Raw genomic sequence first — 27,996 nt, 5'->3', positions numbered from 1 at the left:
CTTCCTGTTTTTACTCGGAGGCAACAACGTGGGTCCAGTGCAGCTCACCGGTGTGGTGTGTAGTAGCAGGATCAGTATCAGTGTTATGTGTGACCAGAGTCCGGTTCGCTCTCCACCATGCAGATCTCTAGTGTGAATGACGTGAAGATTTATAATCTAAGTCATGGAAAGTCTCTTCCAGAGGTAAGAAGCTCCTAATGCTCCTAACGCTGAGTTACATTCATCATGTAGGAAGTCTCTGCTCACACTGAGGCACGCTAGCTAGCTAACACAGCTAAGCTGTGACAACACTAGTCCTGACTTTTATTGAGAGTCAATGCTAAACTCTACTCAACAACACACCACCTTAATACAACGGCTCACATAAAGGAACACACCTAGCTCTATAGTACAGCACCATTTGAGCCTCTTGTGTTCAGCCTTCATTGTGACATGTCAGTAAATGCTGTGCCAGGAGTATGTATTGGTCTTTATCCTTGGAGGGCCACGGGCCAAAATGAAACACCTAATGTACTGTATTGTTAAGATGCAAAATGGTACTAGGATCCCAAGTTCCCATGTTTACTGCATTCAAAAAACTGCATGTGATTATCATAAAGTGGGCATGTCTGTAAAGGGGAGACTCGTGGGTGCCCATAGAACCCATTTACATTCACATACAGTATATTGAGGTCAGAGGTCAAGGGACACCTTGACAAATGGCCATGCCAGTTTTTCCTCACCAAAATGTAGCCCAACTGTAGAGTGTAAGCCTCCTTCCTGACAAACTAACATGACATGATTGGTATAATGGAGTCTTTAGGTTTTCTAGTTTCATATGATGCCACTATCTTCTAACCATAAACCCGAGCCTGGTACGGCCTCCAAAAGACAGTAAAGTCGGTTGGGTCTTTTAATTAAAGAAAAATAATTTGCTAACATCTGACGGGCCAAATCAAACCTGATGGCGGGCCAACTTTGGCCCGCGGGCCCCACTTTGGGCAGCCCTGGTCTAGACTAAAATAAACAACAAAGGTCAGAAGAGAGTAATATGAAACATAGCTAAACAATTTGAAAGTATTGCTGTGACTAAGCATTGCTTAATTGGTCATTTGTTTTAATGCCAAATCCTAATCACCTTTACCTCTTCAACGCAGTGGCTGTCAGATCGGAAGAAGAGGCAGTTACAAAAGAAAGATGTTGGTGAGTCGACCTCTACAATTTCAGCATCACAGACTGGTTCATTGTCGTTGAAATGTGTGTCATTTTTGTGACTTTTCATATATTTTGTTTCCCAGACATCCAGCGCAGGATTGAGCTCATCCAGGACTTTGAGATGCCCACAGTGTGCAGCTCTATCAAAGTGTCCAGGGATGGTCAGTTCGTCCTGGCAGCAGGTAAGACGCACTGTTTCAACAAACCTTCATTAAAAGTGAGAGTGACATCAGATGTCAGTCAGAACAGGCCTCCAAGACTATTTAGGTGACATGTTTTCCATTCTTTTCAGGCACCTACAAACCCAGGATTCGATGCTATGACACCTACCAGCTGTCCCTGAAGTTCGAGCGCTGTCTGGATTCAGATAGTAAGTTAATAGACACACTTACTTGTTGTATAGCATGCATGTCATGTACTGTATGTCTAAATTGATGAATTGCTTTTCTCTTTCTCAAAGTTGTGGCTTTTGACATCCTATCTGATGACTACTCTAAGGTAAGACATAAAGTACAGTAGTATGAGTACCTCATACAACCCTACTTCAAAACACCCAAACTATCCCTTTGAAAGAAGTGTGAGGTTATCAGAAACTAGAAGAACTAGACATTAAAGTTATCCAAATGTTCACAGGGGTCCTTAGATGTAAGAGTTGTACTTGTAGTTTTTAAGAGGACAGACCTTTTCATGATTAAAACATTTTATTTTATGGCTTATAACTTCATACAGTTGGGGGGAAAAAATGGTCAATATAGCCAATGAAGACAGGTTCCTTTTCAGCAGAGGAACCACCTATTAATTAACTGCATATGTATTATCTGTTCAATCTCCTAGCACCGATCATATTAACTTCCACAGAGAAAGCATTGCTATCTGTACTACTAATGTACCACACTGTCACTGTGAACTAGTACTGTTTTACACAGTAAATTCATAAATAGCATAGCTGGTTATGGTTAGAATATACTTGATTAACTTAACTGTCAAAATGGGAATGCAATTGAATTTCCATGTTTGTCAAGTCAATCCTTGGTGTTTTCCAGCCTTCTTGACTACACTTGCTTTTAAATTCACTATCTGTCTTTTGGGTTTGTGTGTACAGTTGGTGTTTTTGCACTGTGACCGCTACGTGGAGTTGCACTCCCAGCATGGACACTACTACAAGACACGTATTCCAAAGTTTGGACGGGACTTTTCTTACCACTATCCCTCCTGTGACCTCTTTTTTGTGGGGACAAGGTGAGAGCGTGATCGAATGATAGATGTGGAGGCACTCTGTTATTATTTTGGCATGTTTTTAGATTCCTCTCGTGCATGTTGGAGGAATATGCTGGCCGGGCGACAACTGTTTGATGTTTTTGTTTTCATTTTCAGTTCCGAGGTGTTCAGACTGAATCTGGAACAGGGCCGCTTCCTCAACTCCCTTCAGACTGATGCTGTGTACGTATAACAAAAGTGTTTGCCATCACTGTTGATGGTTTTTATCTGCAGCTGTACTTGTATGATCCACTCTAGATTCAGCCAGGTGAAAATATTATAATTGTTATACCACTAAAGTGTATTACTGAAGCCGAGATGTTTTTATGCTGTTATCTCGAGATCACAAGTCAATTATATCGTTATCTCGACAAAAAAAAAACCTTGTTATCTTGAGATAACAAGATAATTAACTTGTTACCACAAGAAAACCAAAAGCACAGTTCCTGCATTAAAACGGCCCAGATCGAGCGGACCGTGACTACACGTGTGACTCCGTCTGTTTTTCAAAATAAGGTGTTAACAAGGATACATACAAAATACATATATGGAAATAAGATTGAATGGATTATATTCACAATAAGTATAAACATGTTACCTGTGTCCCCTATGAATTAAAAAAAAAATACCACTAAACTGTGAGGGGAAAAAAATAAATGAATTATTTCTGACAATGACTTTTACATTTGAGTTGAAGACATCTCTTACTGACTAGATTTAGAGATATTCCAAAGTAAAAGTCCAGTATTTGTACCTTGAAATAGCTAGGCTACATTTTTGAATACTTGAGGTGCTATAATAACTGGACAGTGACTGACATATTTGACTTCAGGACAACTCTGACTACATACATACTTAAAATCAATTTCTCTATCAATGAAGAGATTTTCCAAAGTAAAAGTCCAACATTTCTACCATGAAATAGCTACATTACTTTTCAGATCTGAAATCATTTCATTATGTATGTAGTCATCCTGAAGTCAAATATGTCAGTCATTTTAAGGAATTATGGAACAATGTGTTTTTGTAGCACCTTATGTTTTCAGAAATGTAACTATGTCAAGGTAGAAATGTTGGACTTTTACTTTGGAAAATCTCAAAATCGATACAGTAAAAAAAAATCTTGATTTTCAACATGTATGTAGTTAGCGATGTCCTGAACTGAAATATATTAGTCCTTGTCTGGAATTATGGAGCAAGGGTTTTTATAGCACCTCAAGTATTCAGAAATATACCTATTTCAAGGTAGAAATGTTGGACTTTTACTTTGGAAAATCTCATAATTGATACAGTAAAAATGCTTGATTTTCAGTATGTATGTAGTCAGCAGTGTCCTGAACTGAAATATATCAGTCCTTGTCATGAATTTATGGAGCAACGTGTTTTATAGCATCTTACGTTTTCAGAAATGTAGATATGTCAAGGTAGAAATGTTGGACTTTTACTTTGGAAAATCTCAAAATCGATACAGTAAAAAAAAATCTTGATTTTCAACATGTATGTAGTCAGCGATGTCCTAAACTGAAATATATCAGTCCTTGTCAGGAACTATGGAGCAAGTTTTTTTTATAGCACCTCAAGTATTCAGAAATGTAGCTATTTCAAGGTACACATACTAAAGCAAAAGTCTACTTTGGAATATCTCTAAATTGATACCGTAAAAATGCTTGATTTTGTTTCCGAATGTAGTCAGAGATGTCTTCAGCTAAAATGTCAATCAGTCATCGAGGAAACGTCCTTTTGTTTTCTCGTGATAACGAGTTAATAATCTTGTTATCTCAAGATAACAAAACTTGTTTTCTCAAGATAACGTCACAATTAACTCATGATGTTGAGATAACGGTATTAAAAAATAATTGCAAGCACAGCCGATCTCTGCTTCCGTAGTCTGTGGTGCGATCTGACATTGACTGATAAGCCCTCTGCTGTCATTGCTCTCAGCTGATGTTCACGCCACTTGTTTTGTTTTTTCTTGACTTCTCAGGGAAAACAATGTGTGTGATATCAACCCCGTCCATCATTTGTTTGCCACAGGAACCTCTGAGGTAAGTGCCATAGCAGGCTGTGTGTGAAATGAGGCACCAGTTATGAGCAGACTCAAATGAAACTGTGACTGTGTGTGTGTGTGGGGGGCCGTTCATCGCTAATTGCATTTTAGAATCATATACTATACTATAAATCTTAGTTATGTTTAGACCTGCAATGATTATACAATTAGTTGTCAACTATTAAATTATTCGCCAACTACTTTGATAATCGATAAGTCAGTTTAAGTCATTTTTTTAAGACAAAAAAGTCCAAATTCTGTGAATATTTTCTGGTTTCTTTACTCCTTTATGACAGTTAACTGAATATCTTTTGAGTTTCGGACAAAACAAGACATTTGAGGACGTCATCTTGGGCTTTGGGACACACTGACGGACATTTTTCACCATTTTCTGACATTTTACAAACCAATTGATCGAGAAAATAATCAACAGATTAATCGACAATGAAAATAATCGTTAGTTGTAGCCCTAGATATGTTAATAAAAATATAGGCCCCTAATAAGGATTAAAATGTCTTTGGTGAAATATATCAGAAGGCTTATTTTCGGACCATGCTGCATCAGGTTTCTTTGTGCTTATAGTAAAACAGAACAGTCGCATAGTTAGTTCAGTTATTATGCCACAGTGAGTTTAACTTTCATTGGCTGTGTTCAGTAAGAAATGACTGGATTTTCATATTCTTTTGTTAGATGGTTCAGAAATTGGCTTTATTTGTTTTTGAGTTCCAGTACGGTGGATCTTTTTATCTTCTCTCATTTCTTTGATATGGTATTGCTATAGGCTTCACACACCAGCTGGGCTGATAAAAATAAGTGTGCTACAAGATGCCTGAGTGTTAAAGTTCAAATTTGTCAAACCGTCACTTATGTTAGGAGCTGCCAACATGAGAAGTTCCCCGTTGCAGCTTTGTATTGGTATTAAACCAAGAGACACCTTCTGGCAAGAACATTGTTTTTCATGCACTGGTCAATTTAGAAATGTTGGGTTATTTTCCTTCCATAACATGTCTTCTTTCAGACTAGTGGAAAGAAAACAACCAAATTATACACATTTAGGTGTTCATTTTACTACTTTGTCTATTTGTGTATTTGCTGATTTCTCCTACATTCACCAAAAGTGAACATTAGATAATGTCTCATTTGCATACTTTTAAACATAACATTTCAAAAAAACAATACAAATGCAAAAAGTAATTGTCTTAATGTAAGTAATCAACTGGGGAAGTTTCATGGCGATATCTATTAGTTCAACATTTTCACCCTATTCCCATTTAGTATCTTTCAAAATGTGTGGAATTGTACTATCCATATTATCTATAAAAGCCGATTTCTCAAAATAGGTCTGAGACTGAAATCTCCACTTCAGTAGCACTAACATGTATGTATATTCTATATATCATATACTGGTATTTTAGTTCCTGTTTAAGTTTTGACCAATTTGTTGCTGCATTAAAAAGGTTTAAACTTGGAATTTTAATTCCTGTTAATTTTGAAGATTAATTACCTGGTGTACAATTTATTATTTTAATATTAAATAACAATTCAGTAAATTTATATCTACATATTTATTTGTTAGATTTTGTTTTACAGAGTTAGGAAAGCAATGTATAAGTCAAGCCATGAGGCTTATTAGTTAAACACTGGTATCGGTATCAGTACTCGGTATCGGCCGATACCCAAAACCCAGGTATCGCTATCGGGACTGAAGAAGTTGAATCGGTGCATCCCTACTATCTACTGTATATTCTGATGGTTTTTACAGAGGGGTTTGTTCATAATATCATTCATTGCCTGACTTATAGAACATTTCATTCCCTAAAAAACATGGCGAAAATTAAAAATTTTTAGGGCTGTTGACAGTATTTTCTGATTTATGTAGCAATAAAAAGAGATATCCAAAATCCCCTATGTAAAAACCTTTGACTCTAACATATAAAAAAAATGGAAAAATAATTTTGAAACTGGTTTTATCCAATGTTCACATTTCTGGAAATGTATGCAAATTAGCACATTATTAATAAGCTAATGCCTCATTTTCATATTTAAACATACACTTTCAGAAAACTTGTATTCCAAAAAATAATTGTGTTAATGTAAGTAATCAACAGGGAAAGATATCTATGAGTTAAAATTAGGGCACTCAATCAATAAATTAAAAAAAATGTTAATTGTGATTAATCGCAAATTAGTCACACATTTTCTTATCTGTTCGAAATGTACCTTAAAGGGAGATTTGTCAAGTATTAAATACACTTATCAACATTGGAGCGGGCAAATACAGTATACTGTTTTATGCAAATGTATATTTATTATTGGAAATCAATTAACAACACAAAACAATGATAAATATTGTCCAGAAACCCTCACAGGTACTGCATTTAGCATAAAAACTATGCTCAAATCATAACATGGCAAACTCAAGCCCAACAGGCATCAACAGCTGTCAGTGTACAAAACAAATTTGCATGCAATTTGCAACGCGTTATTATCGCAATAACTTTGATAGCCCTAGATAAAATATATTTACCCTATTCAAATGTAGTGTCTCCCCTTAAAAACATATTCTTATTGTCATGAGATGGAAGCTTCCTCACATCTTTCGTCCCCCTGCATTTGTCTGACTTGTTTTGACATCTCTTCCGTTGGATTACCAGGGACGGGTGGAATGCTGGGACCCTCGTGTCCGGAACAGAGTGGGCACGCTGGACTGCGCCCTGAGCAGCCTCGCCGAAGGAGCAGAGTACGTACCGAGCTGCAAACACGGAGATGTCAAACGCTGATGTCAGCCCGACCATGCATATGTAGCCACATGGCGCTTTTCATCCGCCGCACGAAAACAAGCTGCAAGCTGTGCACCATTATGGTCCACTTTAGAAATATCCAGCTCTCATCTGATTCACAGTTTGATCCTTTCTCAGAGCACTGACAGCGTTAATTATTATGTCATATATTTTGTTTTTGTGCCTCACTTGTGTTGTTCTCGTTGTGTTTTTTCTTGACAGAGTCCAAAGTTTGCCTTCAATAAGTGCGCTGAAGTTTAACGGCTCCCTCTCCATGGCAGTGGGCACCAGCACAGGACAGGTGTGACAAAACTATGTTTTTAGCTATGACATTATTTTCATACTGGTGTGGTGGCAGTTTCTGTTAAAACAAGACACAAACCAACATAACAACTTGTCTTTCAGTGAATTTAATAAAAAGGCATACATTAATAACTAAAGCATCTGCAGATGGACTCACGAGCACAGCCACCTGTTGTGGACTGTGGCAAGTGAGCCCCGAATACAAAGAGTAGTCAGTATTTATACATTTAAAGCATAACATGAAGATAAGTGCAAAGAAGAAAAGAAGAGAAGGATAGAAAGTGTATCAATGCGTCAGCACACAGCAGACAACAGAGCATCACAAGACATAACAAGTATTTCAGCAATCTGTTGTTTGCAGTTACAGAGAACTAAAATGTCAGGTCACTGTCCTATGGTGACGAAGTTGAACATGTGAGGCCCTGAGATTATCTAAAGGTACAGTGTTAAACTGCAGATATGAAAATTGCCATTACACTGGTCTATGACTTTGTTCTGCACTTCCCTCTCTATTTGTTATTGTTGTAAACTATTAGCTGCCCACACGGCGTGAAATTCTGCCTCTTCTTCCTGAGATTAGTCGACTCACGAAGAAGTGGCTGATGTCATTCAGTCTCCTCTAAAAAGTTACACTGTTCTCAAGACAAGAACTGAGTTTTGACTGAAAAGGTCAGGAGCAGCCAGTGGCCTTGTGATGTCGCCTCTTTTGGTTTAGTGTACCCATGTGCTGCTGGTTTTGATGACCGTTGCAGCGGAGGATAGTATAATGGTCTTGAACACATTTGGAAGCTTGCTACTTGCAGAATGAAATACACTAGTGCAGTGCCCGTTCGGAGCGCGTGCCCGTCTAGCGTCTGGTCTCGGCCCCCAGAGGTTCTGCTTCGAGGACCGCAGTACGGCTGCTTGTACACGCCAAGTGTGAAGTCGATTGGATGAACGGTTGTCGAGATACGCGCATACATATACACACAGACAGATGATGTATGGAACATCAACAATACAAAAAAAGTAACTTTTTCCAGCATAGTCCAGAGATGTTCTGTACCAAATTTGGTAAAGATTGCTCGAAATCAGTAGGAGGAGCATTCACCTATGTATCACGATTTTCTTTTTTTTACGATTTTGAAATTGATTTTGCCAGAATGAATATATTTGCTTCATTTGAGTCTATGTGGGGATAGAAGGAAGTTACCGCTTTTATTGTTGTAGTCTCAGTAAAGTGACGTCATATCCGTACCGTATCTGAATATCGTATCTAAAATAAGGTGTTAACAAAAAGAACTATATACAAAATACATATATGGAAATAAGATTGATTGGATTATATTCACCGGAAGTATAAAACATTACATGTCTCTTATAGATTAGATAGAAAATACCACTAATTTTTGAGGGAAATGTCTTTATTCTTTGATTTTTGGGTTGCTCGAAAAAAATGTATAAATAATTCCTGACAATGATCCTGATATATTTGACTTCAGGACATCTCTGACTACATACATGCTGAAAATCAAACATTCTTACTTTATTAATTTAGATATTTTCCAAAGTAAAAGTACCCAGAAGTGTATGAGTCAACTTTTCCCCCGTGGTCTAGTGTTTAAAAAGTTAACAAAAAAATCGCAATAAATCGTAATATCGAATCACAACACTTAAAAAACGCAATACATATCGAATCGGCACCCAAGTATCGTGACCCGCAGAAAGGGTTCATTAAGTTTAAACAGTTACAAATCAAAACGTAAAGTTCATTGTTATAGCGCCACCATCAGGCCAAATTGTATCACATTCGACTCTGCGCTCCCTTGGGTCCTGAGCAATACACCCGCTAAGTGTGAAGTAGATCGTATGAGCAGAGAGTCAGACGGAGGTTCCTCGCTTTATAGTTAGATTTGTGAATATCGGTGTTGTTTGTCTTGAAGGTGCTGCTCTATGACCTGCGCTCCAACCAGCCGCTGCTGGTTAAAGACCACTTCTACAACCTGCCAATCAAGTCACTCAACTTCCACGATCAACTGGACCTGGTCGTGTCCGCCGACTCCAAGATTATAAAAATCTGGAACAAAGACACGGTAAGATTCAGTAACAGCCATTACAGGACCTGACTTAATAGCTAGTTCACACTAAACGACTTTAGGCCTGATTTCCCGCTCCCCGACAGTTTTTGGAGCTCCCGGACAAAAGCCCCAGATCAGATCAGAGGCAAATCCTCGTTGGCTCGTTTTCATATTTGTATATTAGGGCTCGTGTTCACCAAAGCCGGTTTGTTTTTCAGCTGAGACGCTTTGGTTGAGTCTGGTTGCCAAGAAACGGAGTACATGTGAAAATGTCGGCACAAGGTAGTACATGCTCTGGCCCTCGCTCTGGATGAAGGGCAGGATGAAGCATGTAGAGAGAGAGGACAAACCTACGTGGGTTGAGGAGATTTTGTGGGCGAGGAAACATCTCGGCGACTACCGTCATTTGGTTCAGATTCAGATCAACTTTATTATTTGTTTGGTCCAGTGCTCCAGACATGAGGACAACATAAAGTCCACAGTAAAAACAATAGTATAACATACACAATAAGACCACGACATACTCATAATAATAATAAACACATTTGATCACGTCTTTGTGGTAAGCTATTTGTCCCGCCCCTCCTCCGCTGTCATTCGACGGCTGGGTAAAAAGGGACCGTGTCGAACGCAGCGTTTTTAACCAAAGTGAACTTTTCAACTCTGCAACCAGAAAAAAAACACCAACGTGCAACCCTCAGCTTCCCACGGTGCTGGCGTTTGTAGTATAGCGTAAATACGCGGTGCTCCTATTGCAAAGAATTAAAAATAAAACGCTGGCCTCAGGAAAGAAAATGCTTTGGTGGACACGGCCCCTTAGCGTTTTCAAGCGTCCTTACCCTAATATCACGACTTGACTGTCTAGACTCTTATTTCTTCTCTCTATTCACCACAGGGCAAGGCCTTCTCCTCCATACAGCCTCAGACCAACATCAATGATGTTTGCATCTACCCTAACTCAGGTGAGAACAACTTCTGCATCAAGATCATGACATAAGATGAATGTTATTGGTCCCATGCAGGTAAAATACAAGCCTGCTACAGCAGCAGAATGCACAAGAGGAGATACAGCTTTAAAAAACTAGAATACGAAATACACAATGAACATCTGCTGGATATAAATGAAACATGAAAATAACTATATACTGTACACCAGCATAAATAGTAACTTTAAAGAGTATTGAGACAAACATGGTCACTAATAAAGAGAGGAGGGCTCAGAGAGGAATGAAACCGGATGGTGGGTCACAACTTCTAGTATTCATGCAGCCGTCTTTCACCTTCGGGTGGCGCCATGTTACAGTTCTAGGAGTTCACACACTTTGACTTTGACTATGCAGTTATGCCTCTTCTGTCATTGCATACCAATTGGTGTTCACTAAGAACATAACTGAAAGTGAACTTTGACCTTGAAGTCATTATTTGGTCCAGACTTTCGATCTGAGGTTTTGTTTTTCAATTTGTTTTTAAATGACGTCTCATGAATTACTCACCCCGGGGTGTCAGTCAGAACACACTGGAGACAGAAGACAGGAGGGAGCTGGTGATGTCTTGATGAATTGAAGTAAATGAGGGGGCCGCGTTTAACAACAGCAACACTATATCAAATCATCCGTTTACAAACTCTCACACAACTCGTGCAGTAGAATCCAAACCTCATTTATCCAGTCGTATGCTCTCTACTTCCCACAAGCATGCATCATCACTACAACCGTACTATTTAAAACTAAAAGCTTTTAAAACAATTTAAAAGCTGCTTATACATCCCCTTTTTATTTTCTTTAAAGGGGATGTCTTTCTGCTGCATTACATCCCCTTAAAAGGGGATGTAATGCAGCATAAAGGGTTAAATACAGACATACATTACATCCCCTTTTAAGGGGTTGTAAATGCAGCATAAAGGGTACAATACGGACATAGAAAGAAAATAAATAAAGAGATAAATATTAGAAATAAAAGAAATAGGAAAATATAATAATAATAATAATAATAAAGATAAATAGATACAAACTTATAATGATAAAAACAATAATAAATAAATAAATACATACAATGACAGCACAGTGGTACAGATTAGAGAGCCTGTGGGAGAATATTCCTACCTACATTTTTTAGCTCACAAATTCTAATGTTTTGTCTTTCAGCTACCAAACTGAGTTTTACAGTTTTCTTATTCCCTTCTCATTTTTTGTGGACGTATGTTTATTCTGCCCTAGGATATTCAGATTCAAATCTTTATCAACCACTTTTCACTATTTCACATTTCACCAGTTTCATTTTTTAAAGTGTAACGGGACCTTCAAACATGTAACGACTGGAACTAAATCCAGGGTTTACACCACAGATGAGCTCTATTTATATCTGCCCCCGCTTCCGTCCTCACATTGTTTTGCCTGCATCCTGTGTCTCATTGTCAGGGATGCTCTTCACCGCCAACGAGGACCCCAAGATGAACACGTTCTACATCCCGGTGAGTGCGCAGGCGTTTCCATTCCACACTGGGGACTTTACAACCCGCGGCAGGACAGGTCATGTTCACATCCTGTTCATCAGGTGCCGGGCTGACGAGCACACATGTGAGAGTTACTTTATGGTGCAATAAAGGATATGCGATGTTACAGAACACCTGTTCGTACACGCTTTAGTGTTTCAGGGGTTTGAGGACTTGTGTAGGAGAAAGCAATCAATGAGCGTGTGTGGGCAATTTGTTTTCACTTTCATTACTGTGGTTCTCACAAGGCCGCTGCATAATGAGTAAAGCTGCTGTAGGCTTGTTGGCATCAACAGACTTGTCCTGTGACTCTGATATGGTCTGACAGTGTTGGTGTGTGTTTGCGTCTGTGTGTACAGTAAACTAGATTTTTGCTTTGTGTAAATGAGTAAAATCCAGACGATGATTGACATGGATGTGCTGAACTTTGGCCCTACTGTCCTGCATTAGAGAGAACAATGCATCGCTTAGCTGTCGGATCTACAGCTGAAATGGAGTTGGACTTGCATTTATGTAGCGCCTTTTTAGTAGGGATGTTAATAATTAACCGTTTAACCGTTAACCGACATTAAGCATTTTAACCTATCGGTTAAAACGCTTAAAATAAATGTTAATAATTCATTAAAAAGCTGAGAAAAACTCGTCACTTGAAGGGGGAAAAGCTGGTCCACCTTAAGAGCATACCTTAAGAGGATACAGGAAGTTGGTTCCAGTCTATAGCTCGCTCAAGCGGAGGAGTTGTAGCCTCGTAGGATTTATTCACCGACAAATAAACTGTACACACACTGTCTGCTACATCTACGTTCACAGCTATAACACCGCCGACAACACAGTCGGTCGTAAAACTTGATGAAGTTACGCCCCGCTGGAGCGTATGTGTGTGGCTACAGCGGGCACGAAGCCAACGGCAACGCTAGCAGCTGCATAATGTAGCACAAACGCACACACTGTTTGTCGGACAATCGCTATCGTTAATCCGGACAGACGGAGTATCGTTACGCTGGCCAGACACACAGCGGACAACCTGCTAAACTAAACTAAATGTGCGGTGGAGACTTTTACTGGGAAAGTGGCCGTCTGCTAAATGAACTCTCCCAGACGGTGAACTGGAGACAGTGAACGCAGCATACGCTCCCGTACGGCTGAACTGGGGACTCCATTGTCTTTTGTGCTCATACACTGCAGCTGGCGCACCGCTGCTGCATGCGAGGCACAAATCTTGTCGGTTAACGGTTAATAATCGGTCAGCGAGGGTCGGTTATCGGTTAAGAAAATGTTTCAAAATTAGCATCCCTACTTTCTAGTCTTCCGACCACTCAAAGCGCTTTACACCAAATGTCAACATTCATCCATTCACACACACATTCATACACTGATGGCAGAGGCTGCCCATCAGGATCTAATCTAAACGCTGTGGTGGCAGTTTCTGTTAAAACAAGACACAAACCAACGTAACAACTTGTCTTTCAGTGAATTTAATAAAAAGGCATACATTAATAACTAAAGCATCTGCAGATGGACTCACGAGCACAGCCACCTGTTGTGGACTGTGGCAAGTGAGCCCCGAATACAAAGAGTAGTCAGTATTTATACATTTAAAGCATAACATGAAGATAAGTGCAAAGAAGAAAAGAAGAGAAGGATAGAAAGTGTATCAATGCGTCAGCACACAGCAGACAACAGAGCATCACAAGACATAACAAGTATTTCAGCAATCTGTTGTTTGCAGTTACAGAGAACTAAAATGTCAGGTCACTGTCCTATGGTGACGAAGTTGAACATGTGAGGCCCTGAGATTATCTAAAGGTGCAGTGTTAAACTGCAGATATGAAAATTGCCATTACATTCCTCCCTTTGAGCATTCTATGCTCACTTAATTAATTAACATACCGTTGTAATACACAAAATCAAAGTGTGAAGATACTATGTGATTTTGATTTAAGTATATGAGAAAGAAGGAATTAAACTCAGACAATATCATCTTAAAATGGTGGCGTCCACCCTGGAGGTGTAAAAAGGTCAGGAATGCCTTTCTCCAGCTGTGGTGTATGTACATATTGTCCAACAGTAGATTTGATCAAAGAGGCAATCATAGCTTTAGCACAAGGAAAATGCATAATCAATTTAACAAGTCTGATGTACTCTGTAACACATATAAGATAATGAAAAAAAAACTAATATAATATAGGCATAGGAATGAAAATAAAAAATGAAAAATAAAACAGATAAAAAGATGGCCATGGGTTTTCTCCAGGTTTGGTCAGTTTGTCGGAGAAGTTGTGCAACAGGTCTCTGTCGTCCCCCATGCTCCTGCAATAGTATTATGTCATGTACCCACCCCGGTCGTCAAAAGTCTGTGTCAATGGTCTGGTGCAGTCTGTTAGGTCCAATGTTGGAGGAGATTTAGAGCTAGCCTCAAATCAACAAAAGCTTTTTCTTCTAGGTGTCCAGACAATCTTATATTATTGTGTAAGGGCAAAATTTGTCAGTTTCCCACAGCAGAGAATCAGAGACCCTGTGAAAATCAACTTTGGGGTCCGCTGTTTACTCCCAACCTGTAGCATCATTACACCTTTTAGTCTAAGGTCCCAAATCTTGCCACCTTTCATCCTTCGATTTGACCAGTGAGACGTTGGGATCAGAGTGTGGTATCTGAAATAGAGACTGAAAAAGTGTATCAGGCAGAGTCACAGAATCAGCCAGTCAAGCTTGAGTTTGTCCTTATCAAGGCCCTCTCTGTACCATTTGTTTTCAAACTCACTGTCTACTCCAAAAGAGATAAGCGAGGTGCATTGCAAGTCCTGTTTTCTCATAATATCTGTGTGTGGCTGTGGAGAGAGCTGTAGCTTGGTTTATGAGAGTGTCATTAACAGAGTTAAGAGCAGTGTTTGGGATTTTCCATTGGTAGGCATATAACAGGTCCTCTTTACTATATTTGAAAAAAGATGTTGTTTGCTAATTCTGGTTACAACTATGCCCTGTGGTGTAGATATCAAAACTATCCCCAGTAAAACAATAAAATCTCTCCCCATCAGGTTAATCGGACAGTGTTTTGATAACAGAAAAGAGTGTTTGTGTTCTTACGTGTCTGATGTGCAGATAGGTCACTGTTTCCCGTCTCCGTGTCAAAGCTAGATGAATCCTTCACTGTCCTCGACCCCTCCGCTAGTCAATCAGCCTGTGTGTCCTGGTTCTCAGGGCAATTCCTTGCCCAGTGTCCTGTCTTTCCACATCTGAAGCAGGCGTTGGATCTCCCCCTGCCTCCACCACTTCTGCCATGGCGTGATTCTCGACAGTCTCAAGGTTTCCGCATTCCCAAGTGATGCAATTGCGTTTTATCATCTCACTGATCTCTGGTCTCATTGATGAAGCGGTCCCGAAGATGAGCTTCCCAGGGATCGATCTCATTGTTTCCCCTCATGGCAGCTGGTCGTAGGAGGCCACTGTGTGTTGTGAACCTCTGTGAGTCTGATAAGGTACGCAGACACAGTCTCATAGTCTCTCTGCTTGCACAGTGAGATTTTGCCAATGTCCATTCTCACTGGGAAAGCAGTCTTTACACCGTTGCAAAGTCCAGTTATGGTGTGCGAGGGGCAGTGTATGGTAACGGCTTGGTTGCTGAGCTTGTTTTGCCCTCTTCCTCCGTCATGGCTCCTTCCACTGGTGGAGGTAGAGGTGGAGATGGAGGTGGAGATGGAGCGCTGGGCAGCACTGCCTGGGCCGGCTGTTGTCGTTGCGGGGTCGAGTCCAGATCAGGATCTAGTTTGAGACACTGAGACATGGATTTTAGTAGTGCTGTCCCTGATTTTTTGGTTTTCTGTGCCTGATGGTTGCTTCTTCTACTTTGTTTTTTAAAGCTTGGAGCTATCTTGTGCTTAGAAATCCACACTCGTTAACCCACACGTCAAGTTGGTCAAATACCTTTTACTGTTTACTGTATTTGGTGGTCATATCTTTGATGTTAGGCGACATTAATTGAGGTGGATTATCACAATCCTTTGAGTTTACTATGATTTGCACCTATTTTAAAAAATAGTTTTCAAGATCTCTTCAATATCGATGTACTTTTTAGTTAAGGGCCATGGACTAAGGAAGGGAAATAATTTTTTATCAAGATTTTTGCTTAGAGATTTCTACAGGTGGTTGTACCTTTTATATACTTCAACTCCTACAGGTGGTTATGCTTTAACATGAACGCATGAACATTAGAAAAAAATAAAAAAATACGGTGTGCTCTCCTGCTTACAAAGGGGTTACATACCTGTATTCTAACAGCGCCATAAATTATAGTTATACAACCACAATATCCCCAAAATCTATTTCAGCTCTAACACTATTCTAGTAAATTAAGACCAACTCTTTTAATCTGATGAATCACTTTTTTGAATTTGATGGGATACTTCCTGGCAGTCACATGTAGGTTTGCTGCGGGCACAAAACTCTCAGTCTCAATCAATAAACCTACAAACCATGACGAAGATAACTGCTCGTTTTGGCTGACTCAGACTACTGAAGCAGCACAATAGTTGAACTTTAGAATGCATTTTTACAGAACAAGGGTTGTGGATTTTGTCCACATCACTCAGAGCCGTCTCTTTTCACAGATATCGCTTTACAGCCAGTAAGGACAAAAGGAATGATGACACGTTAAGCAATTTCCTTAATTGATAAATGAACGTGTTAACAATCGATAGCCAGTTATTAACATAGACGCAACTCAAAGTGCATTTTTTTTTTTTATAAGAAAAGCGCCACTAATTTCTTTAACCCATTGACCTAACTTGCGATTCTTAGGTTGTAGCGGGCTCAGTTTTAAAGCTAGAGTGAAGATACTGCTTTCATATGAAACTAGAACACCTAAGGAATCCATTGATATCATGTCATATTAAATGACTAGGCTAAATAACGCTCCAAACTTACACAAAATTTTGGAGAGGAAAAACTGGCATGGCCATTTTCAAAGGGGTCCCTTGACCTCTAACCTCAAGATATGTGAATGGAAATGTGTTCTATGGGTACCCACGAGTCTCCCCTTTACAGACATGCCCACTTTATGATAATCACATGCAGTTTGGGGCAAGTCATAGTCAAGTCAGCACACTGACACACTGACACCTGTTGTTGTCTGTTGGGCTGCAGTTTACCATGTTATGATTTGAGCATATTGTTTTATGCTAAATGCAGTACATCTGATTGATTTCCAATAATAAATATATACATAATTTGCATAAAGCATCATATTTGAACAGATTAAAACTGTGCGATTAATTTGCGATTAATCACGATTACAAATTTGAATCAATTGACAGCCCTTGTTATAACCAAGATCCCAGGAAGAGCGCGGGGCTTTGAAGCACATTTTCGTAGTAGCCAAATGGTGGAATTACAACTTCCGTCTCCGTCACGTGATGCCATTGGGCCCAAAAATATTTTTTTGACTTACACTGGTAAAGAGACGTCTGCAAATCAACGGATAATTTTATTTGATGTAAAACAACTTCCCAGTATGGACACTGGAATAACCCTTATTTAAATCATCAGGTCCTAAAAGTTGTAAAATGCACTAAAAGTGAATCCAGAGTTATTTCCCTTCCGCGGGCTGGGAGGCGGGGTTAAAGGAAACGATACTGCCCCTGCTCTGTGGGCCCAATGGATGCGGAAGATCGCTGGATGATCCGGGTACTTTATCACTCGGCAGTCGAGCCATTTTGGCATCATGCGCCACTGAGCAACATTCATATGAATGAACGACAGCCCGCCTCCGGCGCTGTATTCAGTTCTCACTCTACATCCATGAAATTGAGTTCCTTCTTGACTGCTCAACCTGAGAAGCAGTGACACTCTGCTGTGCCGATGCTTTCGTTGCACCCGTTTCGGGTTACATGTCCGCACACTTCCACGCTTCTTTGGAAAAAAGGTACAGCTCAGTCATTCTCTATCTGGTGCTGGAAACATGAGCTCGGACAGTTGGCCTATTTTTGTTTCAACAAATACATGACAGGTTTCGTACTTACTCAACAGTCTAAATCTGAACCAAGGATGTGTGTGTGTGTGTGTATGTTTAGGCCCTAGGTCCTGCACCTCGGTGGTGCTCCTTCCTCGACAACTTGACAGAGGAGCTGGAGGAGAGTCCCGAGAGCACAGTGTACGACGACTACAAGTTTGTGACCCGGAAGGACCTGGAGAATCTGGGTGAGACCTTGCTGCCTTAATTTCTCCTCAGGAACCTCACTGCATGTGGAAACAAATGTCAAAGCTCTGCAACTAATTACACAGAAAAGACTTCCCCCAAAACCAAACGATCCCAATTACTCTTTTAGTTTGAAAGCACAGAGGGTAAAAGAGAACCCTCTATAAAGAGGGAATTTAATCCCAGCCCTGAAAGGAAAACCCCAAACTATGAATCAATCTGAGCCACTTTGCCGCCTTAGGGGTTTTGGGTGGCTAGACTACCTAACTACAAGCCTAGAGAATGATTGAGAGGTTTTACGTAATGAAAAGCAGCGTGTGTGTGAGGGGGGGGGGTGAGGAAGGAGGGTCGGGGGAGTGGATACTGGAAGGGTTGAATGAACATTGGAATGCAGGCTCAGCAGTAAAGAGATCAAATGACAAGAAGCAGAAAGGTGGTTGGCTGCTGTGGAATAAAAGGCGAGGCGGGGGCAGGGAGGGGGACGGCAGTGTTGATTTACAGAAGCTGTGTAACGTGGCTCTGTTATGTAACCTTGAGGAGGCCTGGCCTAGAACACACCGACGGGAGATCCTGGGAATTTCATTTCTCCATGTCCCTCTTATCTCACACGCTCTCACTCGCCTCAGGCTTTGACGTAATACATGTTCTCCAACAATCACCCGTGCACGTTGCTGCTCACACCTGAGAGCGAGTAATCTCACGGTGGAGATGATCTCATTTCAATCGCACGTTTTTTTCCTCATACATTTTGAACTAAATCTCACAAAGTAGTTTCTCTGTTGAACAAATTTCTTCTCAGGTAAATCCTAAAAAACAAGAAGACTTAAGAGTCTACAGTCACGCTAGCGGCTCTGTGAGGTCGTACTTTGGCAAAGCTATGTTTTTGAGCTAAATGCTATCGTTTGCACCATGTGTGAACTGTTCAAAGACACGAGCCAAGAGGCGCGCTGGTTAGGGCTGCAACCAACGATCATTTTCATTGTTGATTATTCTGTCGATTATTTCCTCGATCAATCGATTAGTTGTTTGGTCTATAAAATGTCGATCAGTGTTTCTAAAGCCCAAGATGACGTCCTAAAATGTCTGGTTTTATTCACAACTCAAAAGATATTCAGTTTACTGTCATAGAGGAGTAAAGAAACCAGAACATATTCACATTTAAGAAGCTGGAATCAGAGAATTTTGACTTTTTCTTTCTTACTCAAACCGGTTCATCGATTATCAAAACAGTTGCCGATTAATTTAATACTTGACAAATAATGTTGCAGCTCTATCACCGGTGCATCGCAGACGCATCCCAGTCTAAATATCAGTGTAAAACCCTTTAACTTTAACCCTTTCACAGTGTGTTTTCAATTCATGAAAGTTAATTGCAACATTTTTGGTTGCCTAAAAACGTCTTATTCAGCATTCGGTTTTACTTAGCTCCACACTCTCATGTCACTTCTGGTTGCAAAAAACCAAGATGGCAATGGACAAAAACCAAAATGCCAAACTCAAGGCTTCAAAACCGCAGTCCACAAACCAATGGGTGACGTCACAGTGACTACGTCCACTTCTTAAATACAGTCTGTCATTGCCATCCATATAGACTCTGCTAACATGGCTAAAAATGTCTAGATGTTTCTATACAGAATTTCTGATAAATTCTACTTTTTTCTCTGAAATGGTTTGCTTGAATTTTTTGTTTATTTTTATTAATCTATTTAGCCAATTTCCCATTATTGTGATAACTTTGCTTTTTCTTTATTTGTGTCAGGTTTGACTCACCTGGTGGGATCGTCTCTCCTGAGAGCCTACATGCACGGCTATTTCATGGACATCAGGCTCTATCACAAGGTAAGGTATCTAACTGCTACACAGGGATGTCACAATACCGGAAATGTAGTAGTTGATACCAAAACCAGTGAAATTCCACGATTCCTGATACCCAATTCGATGCCACGGTAAAAAACAAAAACAAAACAATAAATCCCATGTACTTTAACATACACTCCTTTATTACCGTTAGCATACTGGCTTTTAAAAATGTATTATTAATCCCTGATGTTCTGCCTCAAGGTTCTCCCCAAAAACAGCATTTTACAAGATCACATTTTAACCAGGGCTGTCAAAGTTAACGCGTTAACACAAATTTGTTTTAACGGCACTAATTTCTTAAACGCATTACGCAACTTGCGTTTTTTATGTTGTAGCAGGCTCAGTTTTAAAGCTAGAGTGAAGATACTGGTATCATGAAACTAGAAAAACCTAAAGAATTCATTGGTACCAACCATGACATACTAGCTGGTTGTGAAGAAGGTTAAATAACACTCCAAACTTGTGTTAAATTTTGGCGAGGAAAAAGTGTTATGGCCATTTTCAAAGGGGTCTCTTGACCTTTGACCTCAAGCTGTGTGAATGAAAATGGGTTCTATGGGTACCCACGAGTCTCCCCTTTACAGACATGCCCACTTTATGATAATCACATGCAGTTTGGGGCAAGTCATAGTCAAGTCAGCACACTGACTCACTGACATGTTATAATTTGAGCATATTTTTTTATGCAAAATTCTAAATTTTAAGGACAGTACCTGTGAGGGTTTCTGGACAATATTTGTTTTGTGTTGTTAATTGATTTCCAATAATAAATATATACATACATTTGCATAAATCAGCAAATTTACCCACTCCCATGTTGATAAGAGTATTAAATACTTGACAAATCTCCCTTTACATTTTGAACAGATAAAAATCGTGCAAATAATCGCGATTAAATATTTTAATTGATTGACAGCCCTAATATGAACACATCATTATAACGTTAGAATTTACCTAATTTTTACTGAATAGAGCTTGAACACATCATAATGTATGTGTAACGCAACCCCCGTCAACGTTAGCTGTTAGCTCTGTTATTTAGCCAGGCAGCACTGTGCTGCTAACAGCTAACGTTACCTAGCGCTCCTCCTGCCGATTTCAACACAGATTTGTTCTTCACAATGTAGCACTATCAGAGACATTTTCTCTGGTCCCTCAAACAATGGGATGCCGTTAGTCTCGGTGCCTGTGGTACTGTAGGAAAACAAGTATCATCACATTTTCAGAATTTTGGCATCGACTTGGTACCAAAGCATCGGTTCTTGTGACATCCCTACCAGCTATATCAACTTTGTGTTAACATATCTTACAATAATTAGCTGAGTCGTTTTCGAATTCTGACCGATCATGACATAACAGACAAAAACCTTTTGTAAGAGTGTCTCAAAGATTTAACACTTTTTGCTGTTTGGTTTGGCCGCAGGTCAAAAGCTTGGCCAATCCTTTCGCATACGATGAGTATCGCAAGGATAAGATCCGCCAGAAGATTGAGGAGTCCAGGACCCAGAGAGTGCAGGTCAAGGTGAGTGTCTCGTCTTTCCACATAGTGGTTACAGCTTTACCCGGTTTGTAGAGTAGAACTGTTCCAATCTCTGGCCCTGAGATGTATGCATGTTTGTGAAAGGGAGAAAAGCAGTTCATGGAGTAAAATGTACCTATTCCCTTGGTTACTGCGTGTGAAACTGTGCAACGCCTGAATGCAAAGCGTCTTCACATCCTGTCACGCCCATCCCAAAAGTTTAAAACAAATACCGTTCAGCTTAGTAATAACTTGAGTATGTCTATGCAAATGTCCCGAACAATGCTGATAGGATCTCATTGCCTGTTCCCTGTGTGTCTAATCAAATGTACAATGTGATCTGAGACAGAAGCTGCCCAAGGTGAACAAGGAGCTGGCTCTCAAGCTGATGGACGAGGGTGATGACGAAGCAGAGCTTACTTCTAGGAAAAAGAAGGGCAAGGTAGGAGAACATAGATTACTAAATCATGGTTATTATGTCTTCATTTGCTCTTCTCAGGTCTCTGGATTTACTAACTCTAAAGATATTGTCTTCATCACAGCAATATGCCGTAAAAACTCATCATCTGTCATGAGTTTTTATTTATTAGGGCTCGAGCACAAAAGTGCCAGGGGCCCAATTGTATCCCTGGAGTGCAAGGAAACCTATTGTTTTTGTAAAGATTATAATTTTTCTGCTGCCAAATCACATTTTTGAGGGGCTTGGGATGCACGAAAAATTCAGAAAAATTGGGACACACTTCAGAACCGGTGAAAATGTAATAGTTCTGCGGTGATTGGACTCGGGCATGGCAAGCGGGCTCCATAGCGCCCCCAAACGCAAGCAAGAGTTGCGAAAATGTTCTTTGATGTTCATGAAATTTGGTTGGATCATTGTTCTCATCTGTAAGAACATATCAACATTTTTTTTTAATTCTTTCACCCAACAGGAAGTCAGCCATTTTCATTTTACAAACCCATGTTTGAGGACTTTAGGATGCACAAAAACTCACAAAACCTCAAACGTTCAAACTAGTAATTATTTCGAGTTGATGTCGTAATTGGTCTTGGGTATGGTATGTGGGCTCTATAACGCCCCCTAATTACTTTTAGCCTTTGAACGCATTTTTGACGCCCATGAACACTGGAACACTCTCGAAACTTGGTGCATCCATCAAAACCTGTGAACTTTTGTGAGAATATACAGCGATTGGGTTCAGGCGTGTCCAGCGAGCTCCATAGTGTGGCCCTAATGCGCGGAAGGCCATGGTTGGAACAAAGTTGCTCTGATATTCACAAAGTTTGGTACCCACATTGCTCTCATCATTTCAGATATGTTTCCGACTAGCTTTCATTAGCTCCGCCCAACCGGGAGTCGGCCATTTTGAATATTATACTTTTTTCATAAATTTAATGCAAACTCAAATTCCTCCTAGAGGGTTTATCGGATTTGTTTAAAATTTGGTTTGTATAACCCTCCGGCTAATATGACGCTAAATTGCGAAGGAATAGTCGATACCTCAAATGATGATGTCATAGGTCATGTGACAATACGGCATTTTAGGCACTTTACAGGTATGGAACTTTTCGAAAGTCCTCCAAAATGTTTCAACAGATCCATCTCAAATTTGGTCAGCAGAATCTCAACACCTTCACGATGGTAAATTGCAAAGCTTTTGGGTATTCGTGGAACGGCGTTGCCGTAGCGAGGCGGGCAATTTGCATGTTTCACGATGAAACAGGAAGCTGTTGCAATTGGACTTTACATGATCCAATCAGCCCCAAATTTTACATACTGGATAAGAGTCCAGGCCTGACGACATCTACATGCCCATATTCAGTTATAGTCACAGCACCACCTACTGAAAGCAGGAAGACAGCCTTATGTGACAAAGATCATCCGATTTACATGATATTTACATGGTGTGATCTACACCTGATATACAGCAACATAGTGTGTGTGTGTGTGTGTGTGTGTGTGTGTGTGTGTGTGTGTGTGTGTGTGTGTGTGTGTGTGTGTGTGTGTGTGTGTGTGTGTGTTCTCTAGCACCACACAGTAAAGTTGAGAACTTTGTGTTTTATGAAATTGAAATAAAGTTTTAAAGTTTCTTTCTGTACCTGTTTAGCCTGATATCTTTTCCACCACAGCATTTGTAGGCAAGAGAAAAAAACGTCAACCCTAATCATTTCCCCCCCATCTCAACTTTTCAAACCTGCAGGCTCTCCCCAGCGTCCTGGGAGACGACCGCTTCAAGGTGATGTTCGAGAACCCGGACTACCAGGTGGACGAGCAGAGCGAAGAGTTCCGCCTCCTCAACCCCATCGTCTCCAAGGTCGGACAGAAGAGGCAGAAGAAGCTGCGTCTACTGGCTCAGCAGGCTGCCGCCTCCCAAAAGGTAAAGCTTTTGTTAATACTCACGCGAGGCACCGTGGCGCGGACCCTCCACAGAAGGCACGTGCACAATCATGCACAAAGGCGTTTATGCTCAACGCTTTGTTACTTGCAATATTCTCCGAAAAGCCAGAGGGCAGACGGACAAAAGATTCTGTGAAGAAGCAAAAAGTCAACGAGTGTTACCGGCAAAACGCCCATAAAACCAACTCCTTAATGCCGAGGAGGAGTTGTAATTAACTGTAAACTCATATCTCATATTCACTGACATACTTTATCACCTTTATACCATCCCTGTAAAGATAGGAGTCAAGTAAATGTATTATAATGAAACAAAGGTTGAAAGGTTTAGAGCTAAAGCTAAAGTGATAGTACAGCTGAAGCTCGTCGGGAAGGAGGTTAAATAACACTCCAAACTTGCGCTAAATTTTGGTGAGGAGAAACTGTCATGGCCATTTTCAAAGGGGTCCCTTGACCTCTGACCTCCAGATATGTGAATGTAAATGGATTCTATGGGTACCCACGAAAAATGGGCGATTAATCGCAATTAACTCCTTTTTTTAACTATCGATTGACAGACCTGATATATATATGTAGTAAAAAGGTAAATTATACATAGGTAAAGTGACCACAAGTCTTGTGGTGTGTTGTATGAAGCTCTCCCTGAGCCTGGTGGTGCGGAAATCACACACGCACACACCTAATTTAGGCCTATAGCCACGTGTTGCAAAATGATTCATCACTTGACATGACTAACTGTCTGACTCATTCCACTCAACCATAAAATATGCAGGTTGTGCAACGAACTGGCAACCACTTGTTGTGAAATGAATGCAATGAAACGGGGGAGGGAGGACGCCACATCTAGCGGCGGAATGTTATCAATGTTATCAATTGTACCTTTAATTGGTTTGTGCCCGAAGGGAGCGGCGTAACTAAATAAATATTATACACTGTATGAAGAGTGATATTAGCTTGCGGCGCTCATCTGTTCAAGTGAGCTGTGTTTGCACATACTGTATGTCCTATATACAGTGTATAGGAGGAGGCTTCAGGCCTGTCCTCGGTGCCAAGAACGAATATCACACTAATAACTCTGTAACGTCTTCCATCCAGGCGGATGAAGACGACGAGGAGCCCGAGGGGCGAGCCAGCTCCGAGGAGGAGAGCTCCGACGACGACAAGAGCTGGGTGGAGGAGGTGAGGGAGCAGCGGAGGTTGATTCGGGAAGAGGGCCGCGACCGCCGCCGGCTGCAGAGGAAGGAAGCGGACCGCAACACCGTCCTGCTGGAGAGGGAACAGAACGGAGGAGAGAAAACCTCAAACACGGCCGACGGCAAGAAGACAAGTCAGCCTCAGTATTATCAGATCAAAGCCGGGGAGGAGTTCAGAAGTTTTAACGACATGGCCCGCAAGCAGCGACTACAGAAGTACGTCTTTTTGGATTCTGTATTAAATGGGACTGTTAGAGGAGTGCTGGCTTACTGTGTGGGACCAGACTATTATTCAGATTGCTTCAGGGTTTGCAGCTGTTTACGACGGGGGGGGCGGAGGGGGGAATAACCTGATCTGTTCCAGTTATGGAGGAAACGTTGTGGTGCATGCTATCTCTAAATGAATAGATTTACAGACTCACTGGAGTTCTGAGCCAAATGACACTACTCCCTGACCGAACTGTATCCTCTTTGGTATATTGTGTCTGAGGAAATGTGTGTGTACTCTTCCAGGGCTTCTTTGGAGGACCGTCTGAAGTTGGAGGAGAACTCTGGAACCAGCAGCATGGCCGACACCGCAGTGGGCAGCAAGCAGCTGACCTTCACTCTCAAAAAGGTAAACTGTGACCGCACCGTCCTCTGTGTCTCCTACGACTCACTCCTATCACTCCATTGTTTGATGCAATGAAGTACAGATATAAAAGCCCAAACCCTGTTATCTACTGTAAACCAACTAGTGCAGCCAAAAAGGGTCCATTTGACCTTTCGCTAAGTCCCGTCCCTCAAACGCAAAATGGCCAATCGTAGCGTAGCATCGGCCAGCTCCGACCAGGGTCAGACAACTATACGGCTCTGTTCCGTAGACTCTCCTGCAATTGTTTGCAGATTTTCTTCATTTTCAGGCTGTTTTTTTTTGTGGATCTCGAGCTGGTCTTGGTTAAACGTTTTGCCTGGGGCATGTGTTAATAGTGATAGTCGTTACCCAGAGAGGTTGGAAGGAGATATATACTAGGGATGTCGAGGTGAGGACATTTTCCCACCGGTTAATAAACCTGTGACAACACCGGTGTCACCGATTACACCGGGCATTTTACAAGAAAAGACAGCGCTCAACATATGTAGCGTGCTTACTTTGATCTGTACCCCCGGGTGGCCGTGTGTCTGGCCTCTCCAGTAGAGCTTTAGCTGCGGAGCAGCAGGTTTCCACCCTGGAGCCGCTGCGCCGCGCACACCGGCTGCAACCGCTCCGTCCTCCTCACGGCGATTGCCTCATTAACGTTCTGGATCTCTTGTAGCGTTGGGTTTAAAATCCGAAGTGTCGCAAAAAATAGGCGCTTTTGCTTTGACGCCAAATCCTCCGCCATCGTCTTGTCTGTCAACTCTCTCTCATCCCGTGTGTGTGAAATCGGAGTCCTGCTGCTCTGAGCTGAGACTCCGTACGGAGCAGACACTTTCAGATTGTAGTGTCCGTCACCCGAATATGTCTTGATAACACGGCGCTGCTACGCAAAAATGAACTAAATGGGTTTTATTTCTATAAAAAAAAGCAAAACGAAGGTTGGGGTGGTGTGCCCGACCACCGTGTAACACCGTTAACTTCTATGCTATGCCAGCTACTGAAGGTATACCGAATGTATACAAATGCTGCTTTTGCTTTGTAAGGATTGCAACATTGAATAAAGACCTACCCGGCTTTCCAGGAACAGTGTTGTTCCTTTTCTTTTTAACCTGCTTTTGCTGCTGAATCAGTTTGACATCCTGATAAAACCTTCAAATGCATATAGTAGATCCTTCTGTCTGCTTCTCTCTGAAATCGCCTTTTCACAAAAATTTGCTGGATATGTATGCAGGGAGTGCAGTAAGTGACAGTGTGGGCTATATGCAGCTCTGGCAGCTTGACGGAGCAGCAGCTGGGGGGGCTTAAGCGAAGGGTCAATTGTGGGTTGTATTCATTCAATGAAACATTACAGCAGTCGTCGTTGCAGACACACCTGGCACTCTACTGAGTTGTTGTTTAACATGCGTCATTCTGTCCTCATTTGCAGTCGGAGCAGCAGACGAGGCAGCAGCAGGCAGAGCGGGAGCACCACGAGGAGAGGAGGAAGCTGAGGCGCTCGGCCGGACACCTGAGCAGCGCCCGCGGCGGGAGAGGCAGGGGCGGCGGCTTCAGGGGCGGCGGCGGCGGCAGGGGCGGCGGCTTCAGGGGCGGCGGTGGCGGCAGGGGCAGGGGAAGGGGAGGAGGAGGAGGGAGAGGAGGAGGAGGAGGGGGAAGAGGGGGAGGAGGGGGAGGAGGAGGGAGAGGCCGGTACTGAGAAGGGCAGCCTAGTCCTCATCCAGGGCCTTTTTGTCCAGAGGCAGTACCGACACAGTCAAGGTGTTGTAGTGGCTTTCATTAACTCAACATCAAGCAAGTTGAAGAATACAGATTTTTACACTCTAGAGACAAACTAGAGATTCTGCACAAGTGGCAAAGACTGACATTGACAGATAAGCCTGCCCCTTTCCCCCGCTCTTGGGTGGTCCGTGCCATGTGTTTAGCCGCTCTCTGCAAATTCAGAGCACATTAGAAAAGATTAACTATGTCGCCACCTGTGTGCTTACGCCATTATCCGAAAGTACCTCGACTACATCCTCTTTTTTTTTAGCAGCAGCGGCACCAGACCTCCGTCTCTTTAGAGATATGAAGAGCTGAAAGGACTTGACATGACCTGC

At 41.4% G+C, this 27,996-nt stretch overlaps 1 protein-coding gene across 1 annotated transcript; it reads left to right on the top strand.

Annotated features, from left to right (window-relative positions):
* nol10 (nucleolar protein 10) lies at positions 1-27,736 on the top strand. Its single transcript, XM_074660416.1, has 21 exons — positions 1-183; positions 1,137-1,182; positions 1,278-1,376; positions 1,487-1,564; positions 1,655-1,692; positions 2,297-2,433; positions 2,569-2,634; positions 4,436-4,496; positions 7,154-7,239; positions 7,502-7,580; positions 9,505-9,654; positions 10,535-10,601; positions 12,057-12,109; positions 18,196-18,322; positions 20,080-20,159; positions 21,604-21,702; positions 22,049-22,141; positions 23,898-24,074; positions 25,187-25,500; positions 25,798-25,900; positions 27,330-27,736. The coding sequence occupies exons 1-21, from the start codon at positions 118-120 to the stop codon at positions 27,594-27,596; spliced, it is 2,286 nt and encodes a 761-aa protein (XP_074516517.1). The 5' UTR covers positions 1-117; the 3' UTR covers positions 27,597-27,736.
* Positions 27,737-27,996: the final 260 nt, after the last annotated feature.

The sequence above is a fragment of the Sebastes fasciatus genome, chromosome 15, assembly GCF_043250625.1.
Source record: "Sebastes fasciatus isolate fSebFas1 chromosome 15, fSebFas1.pri, whole genome shotgun sequence".
In the NCBI taxonomy this organism is placed as follows: Eukaryota; Metazoa; Chordata; class Actinopteri; order Perciformes; family Sebastidae; genus Sebastes; species Sebastes fasciatus.
The sequence above is the reverse complement of the archived record's forward strand: the minus strand, read 5'-3'. Positions and strand labels throughout refer to the sequence as shown.

Coding starts and splice junctions, on each gene's coding strand:
- nol10 (XM_074660416.1), top strand. CDS start 118: ATGCAGATCTCTAGTGTGAATGACGTGAAGATTTATAATCTAAGTCAT. Junction 1,693..2,296: donor TATCTGATGACTACTCTAAG/GTAAGACATAAA, acceptor TTGTGTGTACAG/TTGGTGTTTTTGCACTGTGA. Junction 7,240..7,501: donor AGCCTCGCCGAAGGAGCAGA/GTACGTACCGAG, acceptor TTTTCTTGACAG/AGTCCAAAGTTTGCCTTCAA.